This window comes from Aristolochia californica, unplaced genomic scaffold, assembly GCF_029961685.1.
Source record: "Aristolochia californica isolate CCGP_79_NKW_82.1479 unplaced genomic scaffold, dmAriCali1.0.hap1 SCAF_15, whole genome shotgun sequence".
Taxonomy (NCBI): domain Eukaryota; kingdom Viridiplantae; phylum Streptophyta; class Magnoliopsida; order Piperales; family Aristolochiaceae; genus Aristolochia; species Aristolochia californica.
Genome location: NW_027181826.1, coordinates 23,879,299 through 23,896,526, shown reverse-complemented (window position 1 = coordinate 23,896,526; position 17,228 = coordinate 23,879,299). Strand labels below are relative to the sequence as shown.

The 17,228-nt window shown below is 36.5% G+C and overlaps 3 protein-coding genes across 5 annotated transcripts; 2 read left to right on the top strand and 1 right to left on the bottom strand.

Annotated features, from left to right (window-relative positions):
* Window positions 1-398: 398 nt before the first annotated feature.
* On the bottom strand, window positions 399-2,188 carry LOC137951677 (ubiquitin-NEDD8-like protein RUB2). The gene is made up of 3 exons (XM_068798508.1): window positions 1,976-2,188; window positions 848-1,107; window positions 399-675 (listed from the first exon to the last, which is right to left on the bottom strand). Exons 1-3 carry the CDS (start codon window positions 2,066-2,068, stop codon window positions 567-569), a joined length of 462 nt encoding a protein of 153 aa, XP_068654609.1. The 5' UTR covers window positions 2,069-2,188; the 3' UTR covers window positions 399-566.
* A 647-nt stretch (window positions 2,189-2,835) lies between these two features.
* LOC137952198 (uncharacterized) lies at window positions 2,836-4,713 on the top strand. The gene is made up of 2 exons (XM_068799272.1): window positions 2,836-3,158; window positions 4,034-4,713. Exons 1-2 carry the CDS (start codon window positions 2,973-2,975, stop codon window positions 4,517-4,519), a joined length of 672 nt encoding a protein of 223 aa, XP_068655373.1. The 5' UTR covers window positions 2,836-2,972; the 3' UTR covers window positions 4,520-4,713.
* Window positions 4,714-10,300: 5,587 nt separating this feature from the next.
* Window positions 10,301-17,040, top strand: LOC137951791 (nucleolar complex-associated protein 3). 3 transcript variants are annotated; one of them, XM_068798703.1, is made up of 14 exons: window positions 10,333-10,347; window positions 10,468-10,638; window positions 11,422-11,591; window positions 11,687-11,886; window positions 11,992-12,200; window positions 12,291-12,393; window positions 12,671-12,834; window positions 13,109-13,247; window positions 13,657-13,833; window positions 13,916-14,055; window positions 14,157-14,480; window positions 14,592-14,734; window positions 15,935-16,032; window positions 16,280-17,040. In XM_068798703.1, the coding sequence occupies exons 2-14, from the start codon at window positions 10,481-10,483 to the stop codon at window positions 16,796-16,798; spliced, it is 2,544 nt and encodes an 847-aa protein (XP_068654804.1). In that variant the 5' UTR covers window positions 10,333-10,347; window positions 10,468-10,480; the 3' UTR covers window positions 16,799-17,040. The 3 variants fall into 3 exon arrangements, with proteins under 3 accessions (XP_068654805.1, XP_068654803.1, XP_068654804.1); XM_068798704.1 differs by having other exon boundaries at window positions 10,301-10,638; window positions 15,964-16,032; window positions 16,280-16,369; XM_068798702.1 differs by having other exon boundaries at window positions 10,310-10,638.
* The last annotated feature ends 188 nt before the right edge of the window (window positions 17,041-17,228 follow it).

Genomic DNA, 17,228 nt, shown 5'->3' with positions numbered 1-17,228 from the left:
GAAGATTGCTTGAGCAAACCTGGTGCCTGCGAGCGACCTTGACATAGATTAGACAAAGTTTTAAAGGATTAAAGCAATTTTCGAGCTTATTAGCATCAGTATCGGTTAACCACTCAAAGGTCAAGAAGCACAGAATTGCTCTCTTTTCTGGTGGTTACTAAACCAGGGGCTTCCTAAATCCACATCTGAGCAGGTTGACAATCCAGATATGTGACCTTCTGTTGTTTGTGCTGTAAGAAAGTTAACAGTATTGTTCAACAGACAATGTAATAATGAAGTAAGTCCTACAACTATTTACATTGGCTATGTTATCTCTAAAGAATCCCAAATCTCGAAGTTCAAATTATGTTAAATATGTCTGTGACAATCAACTAAACGTATATTATGACGTAACAATAGCCAACACTCAAGAATAATCTATTTAGTAATTGGGATCGTCGCCAACCGTACACAATGAAAACATAAATGGGTGTTCTACCAGAGAAACTAAGAAAACAGGTTCTCCAAAATTTCACATAGAAGATTATCGCCCCAGCCCATTCAAAATTCAGATGGATGATTTATCATCATAGGCCACCTCTCAGAGCAAGTACAAGATGAAGAACAGAACCACCCTCAATGTTGTAGTCTTTAGCAGTTTTGTCATCCGCTAGCTGTTTACCAGCATAAATAAGCCTGTCCAAAAATTGAAGACAGCTCAGGTTATTGGACTGTACAAAGTAAACGAAAAAATCAAGTGCCACTTTTGAAAGAAGTAGCACACATGACATATCTACTTCATCAACTTCAGGTTAATAATTCAGGTCCATCTCAGAGGGATTCAAAAAACCTAGTAAGAGAGGCAAACCTTTGCTGCACGGGAGGAATCCCTTCTTTCTCCTCCACTCTCTCCTTAATCCTTTCAATTGTATCGGTGGGTTCAATATCGATTTCGATTTCCTTTCCTGTGAGGGTCTTGACCTTAATCATTGTCCCACCCCTGAGCCTCAGAACCAGATGAAGAGTTGATTCTTTCTGGATGTTATAATCTGCAAGTGTTCTTCCATCTTCCAATTGTTTTCCGGCAAAGATCAACCTCTGCTGATCAGGGGGGATGCCCTCCTTGTCCTGCAAAGCCATCAATTAACATATGTCAGAGATATGAGACAGAAAAAAGCAAACAATTAAAGAAAAAGTATCATCAATACTTATAATGCGGGATATGTTACTCTTTTAAGTACTCTTAGAAGAGAACCAGTTATCTGGTCACCTACAATAAGTGCATATTGGAGAGAGGGTGGAACAAGGTCACTGATGCCCATAGGTTATAAGCTATCTAATGCATGGTTAGAGACTTTTATCTATTCTCTTGGCATATCAACCACTTTCACAATAACCAGATGGAATTAGAATAGAAATGGTAATAGTTAAACATAAGCATGCATATAATGAAAAGACAGGAAACCAGATGATTAAGCTGGCTCACTACTCCCAATCAAATCTAGTCATATTAGGGTATACGAAATTCACTACAAACTTCTTATTCATCCTTACAGATTTCATAAATGCAATAGCCGCATGCACTGGCACAAAGCATATAGCAACAAGAACCTACAAATACTACCCGCAAAGACCAAGTAGCAAACCTAAGTACAATTCAGGAATAAAAGCATACCAAGGAAACAGCTTCCGAAATTCAATTTCACCAAGCTCGAAGAAAGAAGATAAGTAAACAACATAATGTAAGCTTCAAATTTTCAATAAACCCAATTAAAAAAAAAATCAACAACAACAATACGACAACCCCGGCATCAAACCACATCATTATGTCGAAATTTAAAAACACAAAAAGCTAAATTCCCCCCCAATCAAAAGACACATTATAAAAATAAAAAAAAACGAAACACCGCACGGAATCAAAACGCACACATTCACAAGCGTAAACTCCAACCCAAACCGAATTTTTCTGGAAAAAAAAAAAGGATCAAATCGGTACCTGAATTTTCGCCTTGACGTTGTCAATGGTGTCACTGCTCTCGACCTCGAGAGTGATCGTCTTGCCCGTTAGGGTTTTCACGAAGATCTGCATCTTGACGGGAGAGACTGAGAAGGTAGAAGAAGAGTAACGAAACGAGAGGCAAAAAATGAATTTTTTGAGAAAAAATTCAGGGGAAAATCAGAATTTATAGAGCTGCGGACTCTTTAGTTATTCTGATCCGTCTTCGCGTAGTCTCCACGTCCGACACTGATTTAACCGATTAAATATAGAAAGGGCAGATATTTACGATGGTTGATCCACACCGTCCGATGGGTGACCCACCAATGGGTCACCGACCCAATGCGGCCCACTTTATCTCTTTTAATGGGTCTTGTATTAACTCGTATTTGCCGATACGGGCGAGCGAGTGTATCGGCCGATACGCACTCCGTGAACTCTCATTTAATGGTCAAAGCCGCCACTCCATACAAATCAATGCTTACGTCATCGAAATCCCAGGCGTTTAGGCGTTACTTGCGCGCCTGCGCGGGCCATGGCCCGCATTAATGCCCGATAATTGTACCCGGTAATATTAATTGTAAAACTAATCTCGAATTAATCACTTAAATAATGATAATTAAGCGCAATAATTTTCCCATTAATCTATATATTCTATGTACTGCATTCAATTGTTAGTGAAGACATAAACATAAACCATAAACCGGGATGATTTTCTCCAGCTGGTGGCTTCAGCCTTGAATGCATTAATGGCGCCATTACTGATAAATCTCTTTTCCCAATCTTTCCTAACGGATTCTATTTAACCATATTTAATAATTTTCTTGAGATTTCGTCATTTAAACCTCCTCCCTTCTCTCCCTTAATACAAGGTGAGCTCGGCATTTCTCTCTCCCGTTATTGGATTCTCTGGGGACTCCAGAGTTTTTCAGTTCGGTTCGTTTCCTTTAAAAGAAGAGGCTGTTGGGTGGTGGGGTGTGCGCCGGAGGTGTTGTTGATGGCGGCGGACGTGAGTTCTCTGGTGAGGATCCTGAACGGATACAAGGAAGAGGAGAGCAGCGGCGCGGGGAAGAAGGGTTTGATTACGAGAGATTTGTTGGGTGGGTGTTCGATTGTTGGGTCTAAGGAGTTGGATCTCGACTTGCAGGTACCCAACGGATGGGAGAAAAGACTCGATATGAAGGTGAAGAACTTCTTTCAGTGGGTTTCGGTTTCTGCTTCTTGTTTTTATCGGTGATTCACCGTTGTGTGTTTTTTTTTTCCCGTCTTTGTTCTTCAGATAGTCTTTGATGATTTCTTGGTTTGAGTTCTCTGTTTGTTTTTTCTGTTAGTACACCAAAACTAGTTTCGTCGCATCCATGAAATGTCTGGCTGGCTGGACAGGCTTCTTCCTAGTTTTGTTGGATTGGGCTTTTTGTGGCGATTTCTGCTTGAGATTCAAGTTTCCGTATCATTCTGCAGAAGAAAAAAAAAGACAAATCCATATCTGGGTATTTATTAAAAGTATTTATTGGTTGTCTTTTAATTTAATGAATACAATCTTCTCCGTTCTTCCTGCAATCCTTTTTATTTATTTATTTTCTGTTTTGGTTTTGAATTTCATTTATTCTTCGTGTGTGAGTTCAACACTTTTCAGCCTGTTCATCAAGTTCTTTCTGAATCCTTTTCTGTTGGCGTTGTGCGCTACTGGTTTTAAACTTCTTTGCCTCTTTCTCGATGAAACATTAATTTTTCTGATTTTTTCCATCTCTGATTCTCACAAGTAATCTCCACGTTCTTCAAGTTTGGAAGCCTTCTTTCTGCAATTTAATGCATTAATGCTTCGGTATTCTCTTCTCCCAGTTTTGAAATTCTTTCCCACGTCACCTTCCCGATATTCTTATTTTAACCCGTCAAGGCTTCGCACCATCAATTTGATCTTCTCAATCTGCGCCAGCAAATTTTAATATCCAAATTGTAGATAACTAGGATCTTCTGAGATTTTCTTCTTCAATGAAGAACTCCTTTCTCTCTCTGCTGCTCTAACATCAGAAGCCTATTTGTTTTCAAATTTTTCAGTCAGGAAAAATCTATCTCCACCGCAGCAATTCGCCGACCTCCACGGCGCCCAACGAAAGGAACCCACAACCCCAGGTGCAGGATCTGAATTTCCCGCCATCTTCTTCGTCCGGATTCCTGGACGACGACCTCGATCTCAAACTCGTCCCTACGGGAAAGTACCAGAGCGTCTGCACCCTCGAGAAGGTCAAATCCGCCCTGAAGCGAGCCGAGCGTGGCTCCAATTCCGGCAAAAAACGCTCCTTTTACCTCGACGGATCGTCCTCATCGCCGGCGTCCTCGTCGGGGGAAGCCAAATCCGTGAACTCCTTCGAATCTGAGAAGGAGTCCGATACCGCCGAGAAGATGTTTGCCGCGGCCTGCCCCGGGTGCCTCCTCTACGTGCTGATATCGGAAGGGAATCCGAGATGCCCGAGATGCGACACGGTCGTGCCGTCTCCGTCGATGAAGAAGCCGAGGATCGATCTGAACTGCTCGGCTCTGTAGAAAGCCCCGATAACATCATGAAATCCCCTGTTTTTTGTTGCAGCTTTTTAAATTTTTGCTGATTTAAATTTAAAATTAATTGTTTTTTTCTGGGATCAATCTTCTGATCACAGGAAGGAATTTTCATATATACTTTTTTTTTTTTTTTTTTTTTTTGCTACATATACAGAGAATAGAAGATGAATTTTAATACAGTCCAGGCGACAAATACTACTTGAAATTACAAAAACACCCGCGTACGATTTCTAACGTAGTTTTTCTAATGCTTTTAAAAAGTTTTAAAAGTGACGTCACGTCGAGTCTCCATCTTCCCGGCTTTTGGTTCCCACTTGAAGGAAAAGTCCAGTCGCGTCAATTAATGGGTCCAATTAATGCACTCACATTTAATGAACCGACCTCGGGCCCACATCTTGTGTCGTCCAGTCCCACGTTTCATCGTAAGGCGGGCCCCATTAAATGGGGCTTCCGTCGTCGCACGTATGGCGTTTTCTTAATACGTCGCTTTCATTAATTGTCTCGAATTTAATGCTTTTGTAAGCGCTTCACTTTGCGGTTAAAAAATGGAATGGGGGTCCGGGAGGTGCATATAAAATACTCGCGACTCGCAAAGTGGAAGGTGCGTGTACGCTTCCTGGGGCGAGCTCCTTGGCCATTGATGGGGGAATTAAATGAGTGGTGGACCCGCGATGTGGATTTGTATCCGTATTAAATGCGTCTCGACCTGCAGCCAACCCAAGTTGATCCGGGTTCGGCTGAACCAGTTATACCCCGTCGAGTTCCTGACCCGGTCAGGTTTATATGTAAGTAAATTATATTTTATTAAAATTAGACATCGATTGGTTAAATAATAAATTTTTTTACCCTTTTTATAAGAAAATAATTAAATCGGACCAAACCAACCGGTACAGTTCAACTAAAGGTCGGTTCTGGTTCGATCGGGTTATGGATGAGGCGCAATTTGATTATGTTTCTTATAGAAGGGGCAATCGGTGGCCCTCACCATTCTTTCTATCCCTAGGAGTCGCCACACGAGGAAAGTGTGACAATCGACGGAGGGGGGGGTTCCACCTGCCTTGCCCGTCCTCCCTTGTGGGACCGGGATTTAAGAATGGGTTGACTAGACCGACCATTTCCGAAGAGAGAATGAGAAGACGAAAAGCAACTTCCCTACCCACTTCCTTTATGCATATATGTCACCCTTTATGCATTATATAAAATTATATTTGTTTTTCAAATATGACCTACCACCTACCCTCCATTATTAATTATATTTCTTTTTACCAAAATTTCAGTTACATGAGAGAAAAAGGTCAGTAAACTGGATCCCACCATAGGCAACCAACATGACCTACCCCTAATGGTGGCACCCAGCCAAATCGGTTCGTAAATCGTTCCTCAATTTGAGCTTGGCTCGACTCAGATGCCACCCATAGCCTACACCAATTTGATAATTTTGATGGCAGAAGCTTACCACAATCATGGGATAACATGTAGAGGGGTGGTGTGAGAGGTTAAAGAGAGTTGGTGCACTCATTTAATTGCTGCAATTCACTTTGACAATGCCTCCAAAAACCAACTTGACCCGTCTCTAACCTATTTATTGTTCCTTTTTAAAGCATTGAGATGTCTATCATCTCTCAAAATGCAAACTCATGTTAAATATAAAGACCCAAAGTACACTCACCCATATTATTAATTTGGGTTCTTTTCAATTGGTGGATATGCTTCATTTAAATGTCTTGGATTAAGGGTATGTTTGGAACCCTATAGAAAATAAAATAAAAATTTAACTAAAAATAATTAATGAAAAGGAAAATTGGATTATTACCTTATTTTTATTAACTATTTTTTAAAATAATAATGATCAAATTCTCATTTCTTGTCCGGAAGGGCATGTTGCATGAGATGGTTCCCTCACTTGTTATAAAGAAAGAGTTGAGAGTTCATGCATGGTCTTAAATGCGTTAGTGTGACATTAATAACAAATACTGATAGCTGCCATTAATAAAATAGTCAAGTAAGGGTCCCATTACACCCACTTTCATTGAATTCTTCAACTCTAACCCAAGAGTAATGAGAGATTGGTAGGAAATGTGTCCACATTCCACTAAAGCTCCACTTAATCTGGGTTTGATCATTTATTCCATGAGTGTTTATTTTCACTAACTATTTTGTAGAATAATAATGATCAAATTTTTATTTTCTAAGGGGCGAAACGACTCCCTCGACCATCTATACAAAGGCTAAGGTCCTTCTCCCAATTTTTTAGGTGACAAATAATGATATCGACACTTCATCAATGAACCTAATCACCTTTCAGGTCGGTGACCTAATCCGATATTATTATATTAAATTATTTTTTTATTTTTGATTTTTGATTTTTATTTTAATTTGCAGTTGAGTCATATTCCACCAACCCTTTTATAGTCAATGACTAAAATCTTACAAGTTCATTAGCTTAATAATCAAATCTTATATGAGTGGTTACATGTTTGACCTATTTATTGGTTTTATATATATATGCCTAAAGTAATAATGCTTCATTTATTATATAAAATATAACATCAACGATTCTGTTCTCTTCGCTGAGTTCTGTCTAATCATTCCCTCTATCGTTTTTCTCCTTCTGCCTCTGATCTTCCCCGGCGCCGGCGACACTCGACGCACTGAATTTTTTTCTCAGCCCGAGCTTCCTCCCCCTTGGGTCCTTCTCTCTATTCTTATGTATTTGGTTCCACAGTCACCTTCCCAGCATTTCTACCTTTGCTGTTTTTATTTTATTTTAGTTGATTCAAGGGTATGCAGAATTTAATACCTGTTGATACATAATATTGAGGAACTTTTGTGTTCCTCGGTGACCAAAGTTTATTTTTTATTTTTATTTTTGCCATAACCTAAAACTTCAACCGAGTTCGAGCTTGCGCATGAGCCGAGTTCGAGCTCCGATCTATATTTAAAATTTTACATAAAATATATGTCAAATAAATAGTATATAAAATTATGCATAAATTTTAATTAAAATTGGACGTGACCTCTGTATATAAACCATGCCTAAAGTTGTCTATATAGTTTGCATAAAATTGTTCATAAATAATGTATAATATTATGCATAAATTTTATTATTCAATAATCAAACATATAAATTTAAATAAAATATCAATATCAATTTACAATCACCTAAATAAAAATTATAAATTCAATATAAATTTAAAACTCTAGCTCTTTCCCTTCATGCTAGAAAACAACATACTAAGTCCCCGTCCTCATGAGCAAAATCTCCACCTATGAAAAAACGTAAGAATAAAACTTATTATTACCTGATAAAAAAATACTCTTCCACTACTAATTACTTAATATAACAAGAAATATTAAAATTACTAAGATGAAAAAAGATGAAAATGCAAATAATTGGTGGCATTATCTCCATAGTCTTCTTATCAGGGTGTAATCATCAAACAAAAATTTAACAAATAAAACTAAAAAAATTACTCAAAAATATCATAATAAATAGTTATTCAAAAGTAGTTCATCTTTTTTTATTTTTCTTGACACTGTGAAGAGCCCGAACCTAATCACCGCCACAAATCAAAGCTTGAACTGCATTTGGTGCCAAGGAAAAAATATATGTGTCTATTAATCTACGACCATCACTAAATATAGATATGAGAATTACAAAGATGTTTGTTGCCATCTTAGATAATACCCAAAGTTTTAAATTATTTATTTTCTACCATTCTAAAACATCAAAATCATGGTGTGAAGTTTCCTAACAAATATACACACCTTCTTCAAAATAATTTTCCAATTCTGACTTTGGTGAATTTACTACTTTTAATTGTTTCACATAAGTCATTAACTTTAACCATTCTAAACTTGATGAAGAACGCGTTTATGACTTGTGGAAACACCCATGGGACTAATACTTGAAGCAATCCCTTCATTACTAATTTTCACATTATATATTAATACATATTTATCATAAATCCCATGTAAGGTTTGTTGAACTAAGTTTATATTCATTGTAGTTTCCTCTTCAAAATATATATCTGAAAAACTCATTTCGATAAATCTTAATTTGATCATTGGATCCAAAACTGAAACAACAACCATCAACAAATTGTATTCACCCCAGTACTTCTCAAATTTCTCTTTCATTCTACTGACCATTGTTCTAATAAAAATATTTTCATTTGTAGAATGAAAATTCAAAACTTTTTTCACCCTATATACTTTACTAAGGTACAAATTGGAAATAAGGTTGTCACTCCTAGAAATTATGTTAGTGACCACATTAAAAACTTATAGAATCCCATAGACCATTTAAACATTTTCCCATTCATCAAGACATTGCAAATAATCATAAGTTGGTTATTTATCTTGAAGTCTAGAAATGCATTTTGGAATTTTAATGCAACAACATACGTGGAGTTCCAACAAGTTTAAAAGTCAATAACCAACCTTTTTGTACTTAGTTACTGTTGTTGCACAATTTCAGAAAAAAAAGTTTAAAGTCAAAACTCAAACAGATTTATGAATTTGACACTTTTATGCACATTCTCAATGATATCCTTAATTTGAACAAGATTATCTTGGACTAATAAGTTCAGAATACGAGCACAATAACGAACATGAAATAACTTTCCTCCACAAACCAATTTCTTATTTTTTGAAAAATCATCTTTTAAAACTTTTAGAAAAACATTATTATATACAACATTATCAAATGAGATATTAAATACTTTATTTTTTATTTTTCAATCTTTCAAACACTTGTACATTGCATCTGCAATGTCAACACCACGATACCACGAGGAGGAGGAAGAACATGCAAAAAACTTAAAACTCGTTTTTGTAGCTTCCAATTACTATCAATAAAATGGTCAATAATAACCATGTTTTCAATCTTTTGATTTAAGGACTTCCAAATATCAGTGGTAAGATTAATCTTGTTAATATCTTTTAATAAAATTTTCAATTTATTTTTCTCTGCCTCGCACACCTTCATACACTCCCTCTTAATGGTCTTACGTGATATTTTTTCATAATTCACTTTTTCAATTTTCATTACAAAATTAAATATCTCCTCTTCTACTATCATGAATGGATGCCCATGCATAAGAATCCAATGAGCAATGAGTACTTTCATTCTAGCTTGATTATATTTGCCACCAAAATCCATAAAAGGAAGGCCAAATAGAATCTGATCAACATTACACTCCATTGGTTGAAAGTTTATGGTTTTTTGTTTTCTCATTGCGACTTTTCTATTAAGACAACGTTTTAAATGTTAACTCATATGTGTGGTAACTCCACTACTAATAATACTTAAATTGGTTTTATAATGAATATAATGAGATTTTTGTACCATCAATAAGTGAGACTTATTTGAAATCCAACTACACATAAGACATTTTTTGTCTTTTTGAACTATGTATGAAGTCTCCTTCTTTTTCATTTAAGGTAACTTGATCTAGACTCACTTTTATTATCTAGGGGTATATGACTATTGTGGAGTGGAGTCGGTATCTATTGCATCTCTAATATCTAAAATTTTGTCTCATTTGCAACTTTCGTGAGTACCTGCATTAGTACCTTGTTAGATTCTAATGTTTCATGAGTAGTGGCGTAAAATCTTTTTTTTCAACTCTCCCCTCGCTTAAATCCTATTTAATGATTATCGCTAGTTTTAAGGAAGGACGAAGATTCCGATCGAACGAGAGCAAAAGAAACCCCACAATATCAACGGCTAGGATTACATTATGTTCAACTTCGGCATCTCGTTCCCGCGGCATTCGAGACCTGGGGTTTAACTTGCTAGGGTTTACCTTGTACGCCTCCGCTGAGTCGCATCGCAAACTCTACAAGCCGGAATTTTTAATCTGTTGCTTCTGGATTTTGTTCAATTTTTGTGATATCTCTGTCTTTCTTCTCTTTGTCATTCAATCCAGCAACGTTGCGAAAATGGGGAAGAAGAGGAATAAGATAATCCTACCGCCTCAGCTGCCTCCGGACGTTGCCGATGACGATGTCGAAATCTCTGATGAGGATGTCGAGTTTTTGAAACAGAATAAGGCGTATACGGGCTTTCTTAAGAATCTCGATACCAAAACCATCAATAGGTTCGCCCTCTGAACTTGAAATGCTCCGGTGTTCGAGTTGGATCTTTTTGTTGGTGTTGAAAACATAGAACGAATGTTTCAGGTTTCTTAGTCGAGCTCGCGAAGTTTCGTTTGGCTCGTTTGTGGGATTTTCTGATGTCTTGGCGTCTTTAAGCTTGCAAAATCATTATTAGCAATCTAATTTAAATATCAACTACTGATAGGTTGCTTCTTGCTTTGTTTATTTGGTTTGTGTGTAAAATTTAGGTTGTTTGTTGGAAGTCAGAATAGCATGTAAGTGATTGTTTGAAACAATTTTTATGAAGGGTTTGTAATATTGATCTCGTGATCTATTTATTCTTGGCGACTTATTTTACTTTTCTGTCGCTTAAGATTGACTTTGATGTTTAGAAAATTTTCTTGCCTGTCCATTGCGGGCAATGTAATTTCCCTTTCTCAGTGTATTCGTCAAATAAACTATGCACATTCTGCAACCATCCAACAGAAATTTGAGCACATTATGCTTCTAATTGCAGGCATGTTATTTTCTTGTCTGGAGTGATAAGTCAATTTCAGACAAAAGTTTTCCTTTAATGGAGAACATAATTTTACGTTATTGTTTATTTTATGGAAAATAAAAAAAGCTGAGGCTGTTCACGAATTGATCTTGCGTAACTGAAAGAAAAAGATACATCAAAATTATTTTCACTTATTTTTGCTAATTAATCATCTCTTTCTGTGTTAATGTTCATCAAACCATGTATTGTGCAGTTAATTTGAACTTAAAACTTTATTTGTAATTAGGCATGTTGTCCGTGTCGCTAATCAGAAAGAAGATGATTTGGAGTCTTTGTATGAGAAACGGAACAAAAAGTCATCATTGCAGACACAGGCAGAAGAAGATGGCCTTAAAGTGGATCCAGTTGATGTGCTTCCAGTTAAGACATTGGATGGACAGCTGTATTATAGAACAGGTAAGCATAATTTTCTTTAGATAAGGCAGGATAAAAATGGTTGCAAAATTTTCTATGGTCTATTATGTCACTGACATACAAAAATGCAAGTGCAGCCTCTAAATCTGAGAAATCGGAGAAAGAAGAGGGAACTGCAATTGACAGTAATCCTGATGAGAAGGATAAGGATATTGTAAAACTCACAAAGGCAGAAAAGAGGGCAAAATTGAAAAAAATCAGGAAGGAGGCAAAGAGGCAAGCAAAAGAGCAAATCAGCACAGATCCAGTGGAAGAAGCAGTGCATTCAGAAGTACTGGTAGAGTTTGCCTCATCAAATGTTGTTATATCTAACTGTTATTATATCTTGTTTTACTGTTCGCCCATTACTCTATAAGCTAAAAGGTAATTGTCTATCATTCAGGCAGAGGTGAAAGAAGAACTTTCATCCGAAGAAGCATTTCAGAGGAAAAAGAGTAAACTGGCAGAGGTTGGGTTGGCCTTGCTAGCAGATCCCGAAGCTAACATCAAATCTTTGAAGGAGATGTTAAAAATGTGTGAAGATGAAGATCATAATATTGTTAGGCTTGGGATTCTTTCCTTATTGGCCATTTTCAAAGACATTATCCCTGGGTTTGTTTTATTCCAATCATCTATTCTCTTAGCATACCTTTCTCTAATGTTACATCTCTTGATTTTAATAGGTCTTTCTGTGTTGAGCAGTTATCGAATCAGGCTTCCCACTCAGAAGGAGTTGGAAATGACCGTTTCGAAGACAGTACGCAAAACACGTTTCTATGAGTCCACACTTCTAAGTTCATATAAGGTTTGGACTTGTTGCCTTTACTATCAGAACTATATTCTGTTCCGGTCAACATGAATACGTGATTATAGTGATTTTGGGACATTATAACTGTATGGCATAAATATTTGTGTAGGGCATGAATACTGCCTGATATCATGTTTGAGCTTCAAAGCATTTTTACCTGGTTCAAATGCTCATATTTGTGTCTATTTGGTTATGTTGTTATTTTACTTTGTTGTTAAACCTAAACCCTCACAATGGTCTCACTTTCAACTATATTATTGTGTTTTTTTTTCAGGCATACCTTCAGAAGCTAATAAGTTTCCAGAAGCAGCCTTCTATGAAACATGTCACTGTTCGTTGCATGTGTAATTTACTTGATGCTGTTCCACATTTCAACTTTTATGAGATCTTATTAGCCTTTGTTGTGAAGAATCTAAGCTCTTCGGATGATTTTGTGAGGTTCTGCTGACCTCCTGTTCCTTCTTGTTTTTCTCTTATTGTATCAAATTTTATTAGTTATTGTTCTTAACATCTTACTTCATCCATATTGTTTTCTTTTTAAGTTGTCATTTTAGTCATTACTGCATGGTTGGTGTTAACTTTTAGTTTTCAATTGCTATTTATATTTCCGAAAATTCTCATTTTTCCCTGAGGTTTCAGAGTGATTTATTGCCTTGATTCTCAGTCAGCTGCCTATATGCTAAGCTACTACTATATTTTTTACGCTTTCCAGGAAACTTTGTTGCTCTTCCTTGAAGTCACTTTTTGCCAATGAAGGAAAGCATGGTGGTCAAGCAACTGTAGAGGCTGTTCAATTGATTACAGATCTTGTGAAGATGCAAAATTGCCAGCTTCATCCCAATTGTGTTGAGGTTTTTCTTTTGCTTTTTCACGATATGAGGCTGTATGTGTTGGACTTTGTGCAGTGCATGAGCTTGAGGTCCTTGAATTCCCATTCTATCTGTATATCAGGAGATCTCTCTCTCTCTCTCTCTCTCTCTCTCTCTCTCTCTCTCTCTCTCTCTCTCTCTCTCTCTTCTCTCTTTCTCTCTTTCAAATGAAAGAAAATATCATGGATTACCTACAAACTAGTCAGTCTGAAGACTGGTAATAAAGTTTTTTCTTGACATCGTATCTGATAAAGTTGGTCTACTTACTCTAAATAGTGGCAACAGAGATGTCTTCTACAATTATTGTATTGTTTATTGCCTTTGAAAATAATTAATATAGTATAATTACGTTGTTTGCAAAATTTAACATGTTATTCTTGTTAAATGTCAGGTTTTCTTGTCCTTATCTTTTGATGAGGACCTTGGCAAGTCGAGATCTTCAAAGAAAGACGAAAAATTTATGCACAAGAAAACGAAAAGGAGGCAAAATGATGAAGCTCCTGACAAAGTGCCAATTAGTGAAAAGAAGAAAAGCAAGAAAGAATTAATGGCAAAAACAAGGGAAGAGGTACTCTTTCTTCTAGAATCATCTTAAGATTCTTCTTCTCAGCTTCACTAATTTTTTTAATTTTTTATTTTATAATATACAGGTCGTTGCAGATTTTAAATCTACATCATTTGTTCCAGACCAAGAGGAAAAAATAAGGATGCAATCAGAAACTCTTTCTGCTGTATTCCAAACATATTTTCGTGTTTTGAAGAGCTGCATGGAGCCTGCTACTTCATACAGGTCCACTTTTTGAGGGTTGTTATCTCTAGATGGTTTCATGGTTAATGGTTTTTATATTATGCTGAATCTTGGTTGGTTCATATTAATCTAATTGCTTTCAGGTCCAAGATTAATAATGATTCTTTACCAAGTGGATTTGGTGGGCACCCATTACTTGCTCCATGCTTAAAAGGATTGGGCAAGTTCTCACATTTGATTGATTTGGATTTCATGGATGATCTCATGAAGACTCTCAAATTGCTTGCGGATGGACGTGGGATCCAAGACAATGTTTCCCCTGAAAACAGTTTGAGTGTTACAGAACGGCTCCAATGCTGCATAATTGCATTTAAAGTTATGAGGAATAATCTTGATGCTTTGAATGTTGATCTCCAAGAGTTTTTTGTTCAACTATATAATCTGCTTATTGAGTACAATCCAGAGAGGTTAGCTGCAAAAAGTTTTGTAATATGCTTTAACCATGTGCAGTGGAGACAACATAGCTTCTACTGCATGATCCATATGTTTGAGTAACCCTTCATCTGTTTCTTTGGCAGAGAAAATCAGGGTGAGGTTGTGGCTGAAGCCCTAAAGATAATGTTGTGTGAAGGAAGGCAACATGACATGCAAAGGGCTGCTGCTTTTGTTAAACGTTTGGCTACATTCTGTTTATGTTTTGGGTCTGCAGAGGCTATGGCAGGTAATGATTTTGTTTGGAATCTTTTAAGATTGGTGATCTGGAACCTAATGGTGCACCTATTAGAAGGTTTTTGTTGAAGTTAATTGAGGGTCTGTGTAAATAGAAAAACTGAGAAAATGACATGGATGCTTGTGGTTGAAAAGACTTGAAGAAGGTCAAAGTCAGTATAATAACTGGCAAATGATCGGTGGAATGGTGGAAGGATCATGCAGTTGATCCAACATAGTTGAGACAAGCTTTAATGATTATGAATGCTATCTTGCATGACAATCATAAAAACATTTCCATCAAATATTTATGAAACTCAATGTAAAGGACCATAATCATGAGGTTGAAGTTGCCCGAAAGTGGAAGAAAAAAAAGAGAGGAAGGAGAAAACTGCTGTACAGTCAGGCAGTCTTGTTGTGAGTCCTGGCACCTCCTCCCATGTCTTTTATTGATAACTTAATTTAATAAATTTACATCAAAATATACCCAAAATAGACTAAACTAACGGAAAATTGTAACTTTTACCCTCCTAAGAAATAACTTAAAGAGATATATCATAGTAAACACATGAGCAACAAAATGACCAGAATATCCCAAACTTCGTAATGCTCAGTCATTGACTTTTTCAGTGTCCTACTTGAGCCAAATCAGGTGGGTCCTTGATTAACACGTCCAACTTAGGTTAAATTCATTCCCTTCTATTTATTTATTTACTTTTTTCTGGGGAGGAGTGCAGTAGATTAAAATCTGCCATTGCAGTTTCCTGGGATATTTTGTAGTTTTAACAATTGGATTTTCTGTTTTGATGAAAAAATGTGGATCCAAATGAATAGGTAATTACCAGGGCATTTTAGTAAATTTTAAATATTAATGCAAAGGAAAAACATTTTCTTTATTCATGATGCACATTTAGCATTCTTGGTCTTTTGGCTAATTAAATCTGAAATATTCATACAATTTAATATTTGATATGGTCCTTGGACTGTTTCTCGCTAGTTGCATAGAAGTTGGGTTGCTTGAATGCCTAATCCATTGGTTTCAGGTTGCTAACGTAAAAGAGGTGATTCTATTAATTTTTATTCCATACCCATATATATATATATATATATATATATATATATATATATGTATATATATATATATTTTTTTGTGAAAAAGGTGTAACATCAAAATCTGAAGCAGCCTAACTTTCCATTCGAAAAATATTTGCAGCATTGGTCACATTGAAGCATTTGTTACAGATGAATGTCAAATGCCGCAACCTATTAGAGCATGATGCAGGCGGTGGCTCTCTTTCTGGTTCCATTGCAGTATGTCCTTTCCCAATTTAGTTTTGAGCAGACATGAGACATCAGTATCAGTTGATTGGTTATCAAACTTGTTATAAAATGCTAGACCTAAACACCTTTTACTCAGTAATTTGAGCTTCTTCACTATTTTAGCTTTGGGAGATCAATCCTTTTGCAAGATTATCAGGGCAAATGTGCCTTGTAAATAGACGATCTTCCATTTTTATATTGGTGTGAATCATTCCTCTAATCCAATTCTTCTTTGCAGAAATATCAACCAGATGCTACTGATCCGAATCTGAGTGGTGCACTTGCATCTGTTCTGTGGGAATTAAGTCTACTCTCTAAGCATTATCATCCAACTATCTCATCAATGGCTTCGAACATTTCAAGCATGAGTACAGCCCCCAATCAGGTTTTCCATTCCATTACCACTCCTCAGCAAGCTTTTTCAGATTTATCAATTGAGCGCGAGCCCTTCCATCTAAATAGCAGCATTGCCAGTTCTAATCGTAAAAGGAAGCGGGTAACTGGGGCTTCATCCTTCACCTCAAAGAGACTACAGGATCTGAGCAATTCAGTTGATGAAAATGAGGTGAAAAAGAAGCTGTCAGATCATTTCACGGTGCTTCAAGACATTTCAGAGAATGAGAGGTTGAGAGGAGAGTTGAACCAAATACAGATGTGTATTAATATGTATGAAGAGTACAAGAAACAAAAAAAGAGGAAAATTTCTGGATTTAAAAAGTCCAGTGAAAAAGGCAATACAGAGGCCTTAGCTCCGTAATCGTAAGTGTGTCTCTTGCTTTGATTTGATCAATCTTGGTATCAAAAGAGCCACCATTTTTTTAAACTATGAAGACAGGGGAGGTGCTCAGCAGAACATTCCAGGTGTGTGGTGATAATATGGAAAATGGGAGCTTGAGCTCTCCATGTAGGGTCTCAATGCTTGATGAACTTGGTGAATTTCATGTATTTATTCAATTCCTGTGTTGTTCTTTTTGTAAACTGAGGGTGCTTTGCTGTCAATGTTTATTTCATTATTGTCGAAGTTGTTCTAGTTCCGCTTGAACAGAACTGGATACAGTAAGAAGTAAAGGTTATGGTCATTATTGTCCACCCTTCTTCGGAAGGATTTGTAGTCTAAAAGTTGTTGAAGATTCATAACTCAGTTATACTCTAATAAATACGCTATCAACAGAATCTATGAACATTTT